The sequence below is a fragment of the Procambarus clarkii genome, chromosome 48 (genome assembly GCF_040958095.1).
Source record: "Procambarus clarkii isolate CNS0578487 chromosome 48, FALCON_Pclarkii_2.0, whole genome shotgun sequence".
Lineage (NCBI taxonomy): Eukaryota > Metazoa > Arthropoda > Malacostraca > Decapoda > Cambaridae > Procambarus > Procambarus clarkii.
In genome coordinates this window covers 35,434,864-35,449,806 of record NC_091197.1, presented here as the reverse complement: position 1 = coordinate 35,449,806, position 14,943 = coordinate 35,434,864, and the positions used below count along the sequence as shown (strand labels likewise).

At 50.5% G+C, this 14,943-nt stretch overlaps 1 protein-coding gene across 1 annotated transcript in view; it reads right to left on the bottom strand.

Annotated features, from left to right (window-relative positions):
* The window catches only part of LOC123750497 (uncharacterized), a 352,029-nt gene extending 340,150 nt beyond the window's left edge, over window positions 1-11,879 (bottom strand). Inside the window, exon 1 of the mRNA XM_069302695.1 lies at window positions 11,169-11,879. Coding sequence (XP_069158796.1) covers window positions 11,169-11,672 — 504 coding nt within the window. The 5' untranslated portion in view covers window positions 11,673-11,879. The remainder of the gene's footprint in view (window positions 1-11,168) is intronic.
* Between the last annotated feature and the right edge of the window lie 3,064 nt (window positions 11,880-14,943).

Genomic DNA, 14,943 nt, shown 5'->3' with positions numbered 1-14,943 from the left:
TATAATGAAGCATCTGGCTCTGAGTAAAGTAACTGGACTATAATGAAGCATCTGGCTCTGAGTAAAGTAACTGGACTATAATGAAGCATCTGGCTCTGAGTAAAGTAACTGGACTATAATGAAGCATCAGGCTCTGAGTAAAGTAACTGGACTATAATGAAGCATCTGGCTCTGAGTAAAGTAACTGGACTATAATGAAGCATCTGGCTCTGAGTAAAGTAACTGGACTATAATGAAGCATCTGGCTCTGAGTAAAGTAACTGGACTATAATGAAGCATCTGGCTCTGAGTAAAGTAACTGGACTATAATGAAGCATCTGGCTCTGAGTAAAGTAACTGGACTATAATGAAGCATCTGGCTCTGAGTAAAGTAACTGGACTATAATGAAGCATCAGGCTCTGAGTAAAGTAACTGGACTATAATGAAGCATCAGGCTCTGAGTAAAGTAACTGGACTATAATGAAGCATCAGGCTCTGAGTAAAGTAACTGGACTATAATGAAGCATCAGGCTCTGAGTAAAGTAACTGGACTATAATGAAGCATCTGGCTCTGAGTAAAGTAACTGGACTATAATGAAGCATCTGGCTCTGAGTAAAGTAACTGGACTATAATGAAGCATCTGGCTCTGAGTTAAGAGATAATAGACATGCTGACATACACAAATGGGTCAACATGTGAAGGACTCAAGTATAACATGCTGCCTTGAGACTTGGGTTATAATATTAGTTATGAGTCAAGTCATTAGTTCTAACTGATGAAGCATTGTCTATATTCTGGACCCAAAGTCTTTATTTAGTTGTAGTAAACACTGAGTGCTGACCACAGTTACGGGCTGCTTCCTGGGTGTGTGTGTGTGTGTGTGTGTGTGTGTGTGTGTGTGTGTGTGTGTGTGTGTGTGTGTGTGTGTGTGTGTGTGTGTGTGTGTGTGAAAAACAGCTTTGAATGTAATGAAACGCCATTTTCTGGGTGAGTCCCGGAGGCTCTCCAGAGCTATCCAGGCTGATATGAATATCCCTAACTTTGGCATCAGTCAATGTGGGTGGAGTTCTAGGCCTACTGGGGACCACGAGCCAAAACCTGGCCCCCCTCAGAGAGGCACGAGGAGAAATGGCCTGTAGAAATGCAAATGTGATTTTGGAGCATTCTATATCTGCCATCGACCGGGATAGGCACCCAGAAAGGTAAGCGCCCCAAAACTAGCCCCGTATTCTGGTTAAAACGACAAAAATAAACAAACGAGTGGACAGAACTCCCCAAATGATAACGAGCAAATGAGCATGAGTCAACATGAGCCGTGCCGCTTGTCTGCGCAGTTCCTCCCCCTACCTCCTCAGGAAGGAAAAGCGGGAGCCCCAGACCCTCCGCGCCGGTGATCCACACCCCAGTTCTGAAGCTAGATATCAAAATACACAAAAACCTCTGACCAGAGGGAGGGAGGGTTGCCGGGGAGCCTATGGGACTCACCCAGAAAATAGCTTTTCATTACATTCAACGCTGGTTTTCTGGGGGTAGCCCCTACGGCTCCCCGGAGCTACTTCACAAAAGACGAAAAAGAAAATAGACTTACCTAGGAGGCGGTCGGTGCTCACATCTCAACTCAAAGTCAAGACAGGCTGCAGCCGCCGATCCAAAGTGGCACAGGCCCGACAAGGCCCAGGAACGTTAACGAGATAGCATGCAGCCAGGACCCTGTTCAACCACCAAAAATCCCGTACCCAAATGTCAGCCCAGGACATGTTCCTAGAGATGGCAATGAGAGCAGCAAACTTACGAACATCACGGGCACGGGGATAGACCACAGGCTGGCTAGACTTAATAACAATGCGGACGACCTGAGAGACCTGTACCACCAAACAGGTTAGAAGGGAAACCGGATCAACCCAAAGCGCATCCCCGGACACAGAAGACATGGCACGCAAATAATGGCCACAACCGGACACAAAACATGATGCACCCCCGGCCTGACCAACCAAGCATCAACAACCCAAGGACTCCTCCAGAAACCTGCAGTCTCATTGTTCGCCAGAGAAGAAGGAGACAGCTGCAAACGAACAAACCTATCACCACAACCAAAAGAGCAGAAACCCCTGCGCCGTAGGAGAGCATGAAGCTCTCCAACCTGACCCCCAGAGGCCAATGCCAACAGGAAAAGAGCCTTAAAAAAACAATCCTGAACTGAAGGGGCCCACAAAAAACCGATGAGAAGAGAGATAGGAGAGCACTCTGTCCAAGGACCAGGACTGCTCAGGCTGCACATGAGCAGGTCGGAGGTGAAACAACGCGCGAGACAGCTTGCGGAACTGTACAGAAGTTACATCTATACTGAAAGCAAGCTGCAGCGGCTCCGCCAACGACGCACGATACGAGGCGACAGTATTCGGCATAAGAGGACGGTCCTGGAACAACCACGAGAGAAAGAACAACACCACCCAAACTGAAAGGAAAGTACAGAGACGAAGAGTCAAAAAGAACCGGAAGGATCGCCAGGAAACTTCATACTGCCGCCGAGATGAAGCCCGCAGGTGAGAAACCATCAAACAAGCCACTTGATCACCATACATAGGGTGATAAACCCCAAGTCAAAAACACCAAATGCAAAGACATCGAGGAGAAGAGTGAACCAGTCTCATAATGGACCAGACCGATCTATTGAATGAGGCGGAGCCGCGGAAAACCTCCAGGTTCGGACACCGGGCAAGCAGTGCCTGAAACTATGGCTGGGCCGGCCACCACTGGGCCAAGAGGACTACTCACCCCTGGCAAGGCTCCAAGCGAGCCAGAACCTTGAGCAACAGCTGAACCGGGGCAAAGAGGTACAGGAACCACCACTTCGACCAGTCCTGGTGGAAGGCGTCGGTCCCGACAGCCTCATGGTTGAGGAAGGGCGCCATATATACCGGAAGATGCCTCGACCACGCCGACCCGATGAGGTCCACCTGAACGGGCGCTTGAACTTCTGGCAGCGCCAACTAAATGAGTCGGCATCGACCGTCTATTCCATGGAAAGGGGAACGAACCAGGACAGCCCATTCACCAGGACATTGGACACCCCCCAGAAGTGAACCCCCCAGGAGAGCCAAACTCCGAGAACTCAGCAGACGAGTCACCCGAAGCGACCAGCCCCAAAGAGCCAAGGACTGCATCGAACCCCCTCAGTTCAGGCAATGAACCACCGGAGAGCAGTCCGAATGGAGCCGGATCGTTGATCCGCAGGCGACCCGAACCCTCCGAAGCACGAACCACATCGCAGCGAACACCCACACAGTGCTGTGGGCCCGATGGAAGGATGAACCCCACCGCCCCTGGCTGGGCTGGTGAGCACTGGTCATAAAGCCCCAGCCAAGAGATAACGCTTCCATGAACACATTGAGCGAGGGCTCGGGTAGGCGCCAAGGCACTGAACCCGGAAAAACCTGAAGAGGAAGCTGGCAACGCAGCAGCTGACATAAGGCCCTCTGGGAGTCGAACCCAACGATCCCATAAGAGGCGAAAGGGACGTCCCCGAAGGAACCAGAACAGCCGACGAAGCCAAACCCGACCAGTGAGTAGACCATCATTGCAAAGTTCAGACTCCCACACAAACCCTCAAGCAACCTCCGGGTGACCCGTGAACCCCCAGAAACAAACACACGCGGGACTGCAGTGGTAGGAGACTCCAGATTGGGAACCAGATTGGACTTCCGCCAGTTCACCAGGAACCCGAACCCGGCTAGCTGGAAAAGCACTAAACCCCTGGCGAGCAGACACACGGACCAACTGGGAGCCCAAACCAGCCAGTCATCAAGGTAAGTCAACACCCGAATACCTAACGGACGCAGACAGGCCACCACGACCCGGGTAAAGCGCGTGAACATGTGAGACCCCAGGTTCAACTCGAACGGGAGACAACGAAAGCAATAACTCCGACGCCCCACAACAAAACTGAGCCAGTCCCTGAACCCCGGATGACTCGGAACATGCCAATACGCATCCTTGAGGTCCAGGAACACCATCCAAGCACCCGGCTCCAACAGCAGCCGGACCTGGGACAGAGTGGGCATCCAAAAGGGAGCAGGAAACCCAGGGGTTCAGACTTAGCAAGTCCAGAATGAACCGCAGGTCCGCACAATCCCATTTCGGAACCAGAAACAGCGGGAAACCCACCTGAGAGATGTCGTCATTTCGACCACGCCCAAGCTCACCCACTCCAAGATGACCTGAAAAAGCACAGAAGAGACCTGCCCTGCCAGCTCCGAACCCTCCCTGAGGAGGAGGAGCCACCCAACGCCACTGTAGGCTGTGAGAAGAACTGCAAAATGGTCGAGGCCCCTTATGAGAATCCGACCTGCACACAGAGCGATCACCGCGACAACCAGGTGCAGCCGGGACCGAAGGTGGAACCGGCTCTGAAACTGGCACCTGTGCCCTACCCGACGAGCAGAACCACGAGCCCTGGCACGACCCATCCGGGAAGAACCCACCCGGGAACCCTGGAAAACCAACAAGTCAGACATTGGGCGGCAGCTGGAAGAAGCTGCCCGCATATACTATTCGACCGCATAGGCCGCAAACACCAAAAGGGCAAAGACAGTCTAAAAGTCAGGGCCCAAGCGGATTCCAAGGAGGAAGTGAGAACCACCTGTCGACACGAGAGACGTGCAGTGAAAAACCGCGACAGTGCATCCCGCAGGATTGTCGCAAACAGCTTGAAAAGTGCAGACAACGCACGAGCAGCCGAGACCAAGGCACCAGACCCAAGGAACGGCCCCAAGCGCCTCCATATCCTCCTCAAGCCAATCCGATGACAGCTCCAGGAGGGAAAAGAAATGCAGGACCGAAGTCAACAGGCCACGTGTGCACAAGTCCTCAGCCACAAGCGCAGTCAACAGGCCACGTGCACGAAAGTCCTCTGCCACAAGTGCAGCCGACAGGGAAGGAACCTGCACGTGAAGCTGAACCGTGCCAACATCCAGCAGAAGGGCTGGAGCAAAAAGGCACTCATTAAGGTGCTCAAAGTGTCCCCCCAGGACACTTTGGACTTTGGACCTGGACCACAGTCAACGCCTCGTGCCACTGAAGTGTGTGGGTACGACAGAAGGCTTCCCAAGCATCCAGCGAGAACAAAGGCCAGTCCGCAAGCCAGGACGAACCCTGAACCTCATAACAAACCCGGTACAGAGACGAAGCCCATTATGGAGGCATAATGGGCTTCGTCTCATCCATTATGGAGGCATACTCCGGGTCGTGCAGGAGGTAAGCTGCAATGGCCGCCCGCACATCAGCAGGTGAGATGCAGGAAGCCGAAAACCTCTGGTAGGATGGAACCGAAGGACCCGCAGGGACATGGAACCCAACACGGGGAGGAGCCGAACCCAAATCCAACTCGTACACAGAGGGGGGGGAAAGGAAAACCCCACTCCTTGTAACCGTAAGCCTTGCTCAGAGGGTGTTCCAACCCTCCAAGGGTCCAATGGGGCCCAAGGCCCCCAAGCCAGCTCCTCCCCAACCCCGGGAGCCTCCACGTCAGGCCCCGGGAGCGAGTCGTCCTCCATAGCCCCGGTCTCACAAGAAAAAGCCGGGGCGGCCAGAATGGCATAAAGAGAACGGGCCCAATGGTCAGACCCTGGAGCTATGGCTGGAGGAACAGACTCGAATACCTCCATCGCCACCCCAGAAGAGGCAACCCCCGAAACCGCCCGAGTCTCAGAAACCTCTAAACCCTGCCCCAACCCCGAAGCCCTCAGACACTTGTGAGCCGGAAGGGGGGGGTGGGTTACCTTGAGGTTACCTTGAGGTGCTTCCGGGGCTTAGCGTCCCCGCGGCCCGGTCGTCGACCAGGCCTCCTGGTTGCCGGACTGATCAACCAGGCTGTTGGACGCAGCTGCTCGCAGCCTGACGTATGAGTCACAGCCTGGTTGATCAGGTACCCTTTGGAGGTGCTTATCCAGTTCTCTCTTGAACACTGTGAGGGGTCGGCCAGTTATGCCCCTTATGTGTAGTAGGGGGGGGGGGAAGGAACTGAATGAACCACAGCAGGGAAAGAACAAGGGGGGCGCGGACTGAACCAAGGCCGAAGTGACCAACACCCCAAAGTCTGGGTCTCTTTAACCCTTCAATTGCGCATCACATCATATGATGCTTTGACCGACTTGCAGTAAATTGCGCATCGCATCATGTGATGCTTTGGAGTACTACGCAAGATTTAAACGGCCCGCGGATACACGGGGTTTACCACACCTTCATCAGGGCTCTTGTAAACAGACGCCATTTTTAAAAAAAATCGTGGGCCAAACTCCCGGGTGTTAGGGGCCTCAGTATTGAGACAGCTACCAAGCCTGACGCACACAGCATGAACTCACAGCACTGCTGTTCAGCTTGTGACCACAGCATCGCCTAAAAATGCCATAATATACTTGTTCATGCTATTATGTAGCGATGATATTATTACAGAAGACCCCTGACTGTGATAAAACTGACCAGGGCTCTGATAATAGCAGGATTGTGGTGATATTTGGCACTGTGCGCCATGGAGGGAGTAATGCTGTGGGAGAGAGGATGGTGGCGGTGTCTTTTGAGTGTGTGTGGCCACCTTTTATTGACTGCACTCACCATACCAGCTTAGTGGTTCGCTATGGTGAACACAAATGTAGATACTTATATATAACGTGTGTATAGTGTGAGATAACAGCGAGAGTAGGAGGTTGGGAGCTGCCATTTTGGTGAGGGAGGAGCGTCGTCTGCAGGACTTACCATGTTGTTTACTGATGACCACGATGGTCTTTGGGCACCATACCAGTTTACTTGTACAAGTATGGTGAATAAAACAGGTAGATATTTATATATAATGTGTGTAAATAGCGTAATAACACCACAAACAGTATTGTTGTAGGAGAAATATTAGTGCGTCTGGCCTTGAGGGCGGCCGCCACCAGCTGACTGTGTGAGTAGGTACGTCTTTGAGCCTTTACTCACCATAAAAGCTTAGATGTACAGTTATGGTGAACAAAACATGTAAATACTTATATATAACGTCTGTATATAAAAGCAAAAACAGTATGGTGGGTGGAGAATGGTGGCAAATCAGGTGAGGTGAGGTGAGGGAGGGAGTGGCAGCCAGTCACTGCCTGCCACTGCCACTGCCACTCAGCATACCAACTCAGTGGTTCGTCATGGTGAACAAAACATGCAGTTACTTATATATAACCTGTGTATATAGTGTAATAACCGACAAAGTATTTGTTCACTGTTTGATGAACATAATTGAATCAACAATATGCACACCATATTTTTGAGTACAGCGATGATTCACTCATTTTATTATATAAATATATCAAACTACACACTATTGAATAATATTACAGCAAAAAAACTACGAAAAATCAATCAGAGACATTGAAATAATTAGGTAATTATCTCTTTGTGGAAACTCCGGCCTGACAGCTGGCGATCAACAGACCGCCTGGGACGCACGCTCAGTCAGCGCCTGATTTTTGCCAGAATTCCCCGCCCTATAGCGGGCAATATATGCCACTTACGATTTTTTCATTATTTTTCCCATGATCAGTGAACACAAATTAACAGGTTAGGAAGAAAAAATAATTTTTTTTTTTTTTTTGGTATGCGCCTGTGGGTGTCAAATGGTATATAGCTATGCGCCATTTAAGGGTTAAGCAAATCGGGGTAGCCTCAGGGCATCCGGGGAAGCAACCAACCGAACACGTTGCAACAACCTAAACCTATCCTGCAACGTGCGAGCCGCCTGCACCAGAACAATGTCATCTGTAGATTGGGTGAACTGAGTCACAAACAAGCAACAAATCTCGCAGGACTCTGGGTCGAATGTGTCACCGACCCAACAGGCAGCATGACGGAGGCAAAAACAATAAGTGTCGCCCTGAGACAAAGGGACAGAGCAACCCTCAAACTCACACAAAGTGAGAGGAGACTCAGGGGTCACATCCATCGGACCCGAGTGCCCCCGCGGAGTTTCCCAGGGCCACTAGACTGGGTCTGCTAAGGGTAATCCCGGGCAGTGTACTGCTAACCGGCGCCAAAGCTACCAAACAACACTGCTAAAGCTGAGCCCTCGGGACATGTCCACTCACGAGGGCAAAGCAGGGGGTACCACCAAACAAAAGCAACCCATAGTAAAACAAGGGAAAGTAACACTGAGGCAGACCCCCTCCCCCCACCAATCAAAAAAAAAAAAAAAATCCTCGCAAGATGGCAACGTACCCAAAAGGAACAGAGCCGGCTGTTGTTATAGGCAAAAACTAGCTGAGCAGTACCCCGCACCCCAACAACTGCAAATGCTACCACTTACCCCAAGGTAAACAAGGGAGGGAAACCTACCCCCCAAACACTCGGGGCGGTCAATCGCTGAGCAGCAAAAGACCAACAGAGGTAGTCCGAAGGTGACTTGTGGATGATAACCCCAAGCTCCAAGGGCGGTACTTACAGGGCACTTAGGGAAGGGAACCCTAAGCGCATGCAGCACGAGTACCTTGGAATAATACTTCCAGCTCGCATGCCACCGTAAGAGCAGCACTGAACCAAAGCATAGCACAACACAAGAGTCAGGAGCTGGAGCCACACGACTGCAATGCATCACACCAGCCGAAGAACTGTGGTGTGGATCGCTGGCACGAGGGTCTGGGGCTTCCCCTTCCCCCTCCCGGGGAGGGGGGGGGGAGCTGCGCAGACATGAGGAGCAGCTTGTGTGCCGTCATGCTCATTTGCTAGTTTTCATTTGGGGAGTTCTGTCCCCTCGTTTGTCTATTTTTGCCGTTTTAACCAGAACACGGGTTTGTTTTGGGGTGCTTACCTTTCTGGGTGCCTGTCCCGGTTGATGGCAGATATAGAATGCTCCAAAACCACATGTGCATTTCTATAGACCATTGCTCTTCGTGCCTCTCTGAGGGGGCCAGGTTCTGGCTCGTGGTCACCGGTAGGCCTAGAACTCCACCCACATCAACTGATGCCAAAGTTAAGGATATTCATGTCAGCCTGGATAGCTCCGGGGCCATAGGGGCTCCCCAAGAAAAAAATTAGTAGTTAGTAACAGTTGAGTGATTGACAGTTGAGAGGCGGACCGAAAGAGCAGAGCTCAACCCCCGCAAGCAAAACTAGGTGAATACAGCGTAGTAAACACTGAGTGCTGACCACAGTGTAGTTTACACTGAGTGCTGACCACAGTGTAGTGAACACTGAGTGCTGACCACAGTGTAGTGTACACTGAGTGCTGACCACAGTGTAGTGAACACTGAGTGCTGACCACAGTGTAGTGTACACTGAGTGCTGACCACAGTGTAGTGTACACTGAGTGCTGACCACAGTGTAGTGTACACTGAGTGCTGACCACAGTGTAGTGTACACTGAGTGCTGACCACAGTGTAGTGTACACTGAGTGCTGACCACAGTGTAGTGTACACTGAGTGCTGACCACAGTGTAGTGTACACTGAGTGCTGACCACAGTGTAGTGAACACTGAGTGCTGACCACAGTGTAGTGTACACTGAGTGCTGACCACAGCGTAGTGTACACTGAGTGCTGACCACAGTGTAGTGTACACTGAGTGCTGACCACAGTGTAGTGTACACTGAGTGCTGACCACAGCGTAGTGTACACTGAGTGCTGACCACAGCGTAGTGTACACTGAGTGCTGACCACAGCGTAGTGTACACTGAGTGCTGACCACAGCGTAGTGTACACTGAGTGCTGACCACAGCGTAGTGTACACTGAGTGCTGACCACAGCGTAGTGTACACTGAGTGCTGACCACAGCGTAGTGTACACTGAGTGCTGACCACAGCGTAGTGTACACTGAGTGCTGACCACAGCGTAGTGTACACTGAGTGCTGACCACAGCGTAGTGTACACTGAGTGCTGACCACAGCGTAGTGTACACTGAGTGCTGACCAGTGTAGTGTACACTGAGTGCTGACCACAGTGTAGTGTACACTGAGTGCTGACCACAGTGTAGTGTACACTGAGTGCTGACCACAGTGTAGTGTACACTGAGTGCTGACCACAGTGTAGTGTACACTGAGTGCTGACCACAGTGTAGTGTACACTGAGTGCTGACCAGTGTAGTGTACACTGAGTGCTGACCACAGTGTAGTGTACACTGAGTGCTGACCACAGTGTAGTGTACACTGAGTGCTGACCACAGTGTAGTGTACACTGAGTGCTGACCACAGTGTAGTGTACACTGAGTGCTGACCACAGTGTAGTGTACACTGAGTGCTGACCACAGTGTAGTGTACACTGAGTGCTGACCACAGTGTAGTGTACACTGAGTGCTGACCACAGTGTAGTGTACACTGAGTGCTGACCACAGTGTAGTGTACACTGAGTGCTGACCACAGTGTAGTGTACACTGAGTGCTGACCACAGTGTAGTGTACACTGAGTGCTGACCACAGTGTAGTGTACACTGAGTGCTGACCACAGTGTAGTGAACACTGAGTGCTGACCACAGTGTAGTGTACACAGAGTGCTGACCACAGTGTAGTGTACACTGAGTGCTGACCACAGTGTAGTGTACACTGAGTGCTGACCACAGCGTAGTGTACACCGAGTGCTGACCACAGCGTAGTGTACACTGAGTGCTGACCACAGCGTAGTGTACACCGAGTGCTGACCACAGTGTAGTGTACACTGAGTGCTGACCACAGTGTAGAGAAACACCAAGATGACAGTTGACTTTATTAATAAAAATGTCTCATGCGTTAAAACAAAAAGTTTCCTATATATATAAAGTTTACTCTCATCTTGATGTGTCTCCATATCATCCTATATATATAAAGTTTACTCTCATCTTGATGTGTCTCCATATCATCCTATATATATAAAGTTTACTCTCATCTTGATGTGTCTCCATATCATCCTATATATATAAAGTTTACTCTCATCTTGATGTGTCTCCATATCATCCTATATATATAAAGTTTACTCTCATCTTGATGTGTCTCCATATCATCCTATATATATAAAGTTTACTCTCATCTTGATGTGTCTCCATATCATCCTATATATATAAAGTTTACTCTCATCTTGATGTGTCTCCATATCATCCTATATATATAAAGTTTACTCTCATCTTGATGTGTCTCCATATCAAAAGTGTTTATATAGAGGCAATACTACACTCAGTTGGGTGAGAACAATGTGACCTTCAGCAGCATACCTTCACTGAGGTGTGGACAGTGTTGACATCTGGGAAGAGTTCCTGGCACTTCTGGAGCCAATCTTCTACCTTCATGCTGCACTCATCAGCTGTGTCTATGGTTGTGCCAACTTCCTGTGCTGTGTTGACTGTGTCGAGGCTCCCCAACATGGCCTGCAGCTGAGTCTTCCCTTCCTCTCCTTGTGTTGTCATATCCACCACACTGGTATCCTCCAGTTCCAAGAGCTTCATTGCTGACTTGTTCTGCTCTACCAGAGCATAGAGTCTGTCCTGGAGCTGGAGGTGTTGAGTCTTCCAGTCCCCCAGCTGCCCCTGGTACTCCCCCAGCTGGGACAGTACCTCTTCACAGCTGGTAATGAGGCTGCTGATGCTGTTCTTCTGCTCCTCCACCATGGAACGTAACTTCTTACTGATGCCTCTGGTCGGAGCTTTATTGGGTTTTGTGGGTACCGTTTTCACTGGGACAACCTCCATACCTTTTAGTTTTCTGATAAAGGCCTCCATACCATAACTGATTGGGAACTGAGTAGCAGCTGTGGCAGTGTGCTGGGCACGGCAGCTGGGGCAGTTCAGCTGACCATTCTTGATAGCATTGTCAATACACTTGGAGCAGAATGTGTGGCCACAAGGCAGAGTGCGAGGCCGTAGCAGTGTGTCATCATAATTGTTAAAACACACTGAACATTCCTCTGGGTTGTTATCCTGTGGATAAAGAACATTTGATTAAGTTAATGTATTTACAACGAAAAAAAATTATTTTCTGTGTGAGTCCCTCCGGTTCTCTGGAGCTATCGGATTGATATGCGCATATTAGTCCGGGGTCATCAGTCATCTGGAGTTCAGCCTACCGAGGACCACAAGCCAGAACCTGGCCGCCTCAAAAAGGCAAAGGGAGCAATGGCCTATGGAAACCCCATGTATTTGGGGACATTCCATATCTGCCATCAACTGGGGTTAGCACCCAGAAAGGTAGACATAACAAAACAGACCCCACATGGTAAGAAAAATTGCAACCAAAGACCGAATAGAGAGGCAGATTCCACCCCCCCCCCCCATCTAAAGAAACAAACAAACATCATACACACTGCCACACCACTTGTCCATGCAGCCCTTCCCTCCCTGGGAGGGTGAAGGGGGAGCCCTGGACCTCCTGTGCCGGTTACTCACACCCCAATTCAGAGGCCGAGAATCAAAAACAAAATGGAAACCGCCGACAGGAGGGAGTGAGGGTGCCGGGGAGCCTCTGGGACTCACCCAGAAAATGGCGTTTCATTACATTCAACGCTGGTTTTCTGTGTAGAGTTCCTCTGGCTCCCTGGAGCTACCAAACGCTGAAGCCAGACCCGACCCAGTGAATAAATCGACACGGGGAAGGTCAGACTCCTGCACAACTGCTCGAGCAACCACCACATGACCCGGGAACCCCCCCCCCCCCCAAACAGCAGAAGGCAGGACTGCAGCAGCACCAATGCCTCTGGAGGGAGACACAAGGAAGTGTTCCGAGAGTCCCTCACGAGGCCCAGCTGGGTCCGAACCTTTGGATAGAACCAGATGAGACTTCCTCCAGCTCACCAGGAACCAGAATCCGATGAACTGGGAAAGAATTATCCCCCTGGTCAGCAGACAAGCAGACCAGCTGGGAGCCCACACCAACCAGTTGTCGAGATAGGCCTACACCTGAACCACTAGCAGATGCAGAAGGGCCACCACGAACCGGGAAGACACGTGAATATGCGAGGCACCAGATTCAACCCAAAAGGAAGGCAACGAAAGCGGTAAGCCTGCCCCTCCACCACAAAACCTAACCAGTCCCTGAACTCCAGATGAATAGGGAGGTGCCAATACACATCCCGGAGATCCAGAATCACCAACCAACAACCCGGCTCTAACAGAAGCCAAACCAGGGACAGAGTAGTTATCCGAAACGAGGGGCAAGGAATCCAGAGGTTCAGCAGGACAAGTCCAGAATGAACCACATATCCGCACAGTCCCACTTCGGTACTGGAAACAGGCGGGAAACCCACCTGAGGGACAAGGTCTTTTCGACCACTCCCAAGCTCACCCACTCCAAGATGACCTGACAGAGTGAATGGGAAGTCAGCCCCGAATCCCCCGGTAGAAAGAGGAGCCACTCAATGCCACCACAGGCCGGATGACAACCCAAAAAAACCACAAATCATGTGATCAGGCATGAGCAAACAGCACATGTCTCTGCCCCCCCTCCCCCCACCAGCATCCTGGTAACGGGGCAATATCTTGAGGTTATCTTGAGATTATTTCGAGGCTTTAGTGTCCCCGGCTCCCGTGGGGGCAACCCACGAAAGAGCCAACATCCCGTACGAGAAGGTGGTGCCAGTTCAAAAACTAACAACAAGGCCTACCTCGACCTGCAGAGACCCGAACCCTGGCACGATCCAGCCGGGAGCACGAGAACGTCGACCCGGATCACCAACAAAGCAGAAAGAGGATGGCAGCAGCAGAAGCTGCCAGGAACTGAGGAACAACCTAGACTGCAAACAAAACAGACAAAAAGAGTGGAGAAAACCCCAGAGCTGGGGCCCAGGCCAAAGCAAGACAGCCGTCTGCAAGCCAGGAAGACCCAGGGACCGCCCCTCAATAGAGGTCGGGGCCAGATTAGAGGCCAAGACTGGGCCACACCGGAGGAAACCACCAAGGGCCACCCAAACCTGTACAAGAGAAATTTGAGAGGAAAATCTCCGGGAGACAAAACCGAAGAACCCAAAGGAAACTGGAAATGAACCTGAACCCAAAATGGAGCCCGAAGCACCACAACTTTTGGCGGAAAACGTACCCTGGAAAAGAAACAACAGGCGGCCATAAAACATACTATTACTCATATACAAATAATCAAACACACATTTACATATACACACGGCTCCGGGAGAAGTAAAGTGATACCTCGGCTCACAAATGCCCCTCTTTACGAATTTTCAGGTTACGAGCCCAATTTCTTCGTAAAATCCAAATTGCGTTACGAACTTTGCCTAGGGTAAAGTAGTTTGTTAATACACGTATGACTGACCTAGCGTGTGGTGGCACGGCGACCACGCCTCAGTTTAACAGTGCCTCCCGCCTAGTGACAATCGCGCCTGAATTCTTTGTAAAGAATTTCAGTGTTTTGGGATTTTTGGGTATTTGAACATAAAGGTAATTATTATATATCTTGCCATGGTCCCAAGAAAGTCAGTGGTAAGGTTCAATCTAAGAAAATAGTTATGAGTAGAGGCAGTAGAGGATGTCCCTTCCTCATTAACCCTTAAACTGCCCAATACTGCTTATGAACTTTTGAGTAACTGACGCAAAAGTGTGCATCACTGCATATGTAGTTTTGGAGTACTATGCAAGATTTAAACGGCTCGCGGATACACAGGGTTCACATCACCTTCCTCAGGGCTCTTGTAAACAGATGCCATTTTAAATAAAAATCGTGGGCAACATTACCAGGAGTGAGGGGCCTCAGTACTGAGTGAACCACCAAGGCTGGTGCACGCAACATGAGCTCACAGCACTGCTGTTCAGCTTGTGACCACAGCATCGCCTAAAAATGTCAAAATATATATGTACATGCTATTATTTAGCGATGATAGTATTACAGAAGACCCCTGACTGTGATATAAATGACCAGGATTCTGATAATAGCAGGATTGTTGTGATAATTTGCACTGTGCTGTGGGAGGAGTAATGTTGAGGGTGGGAGGGCTGTAGAGTCTTCTGCCGAATGTGCGGCCACCTGTTGCTGTCTGCACTTACTATA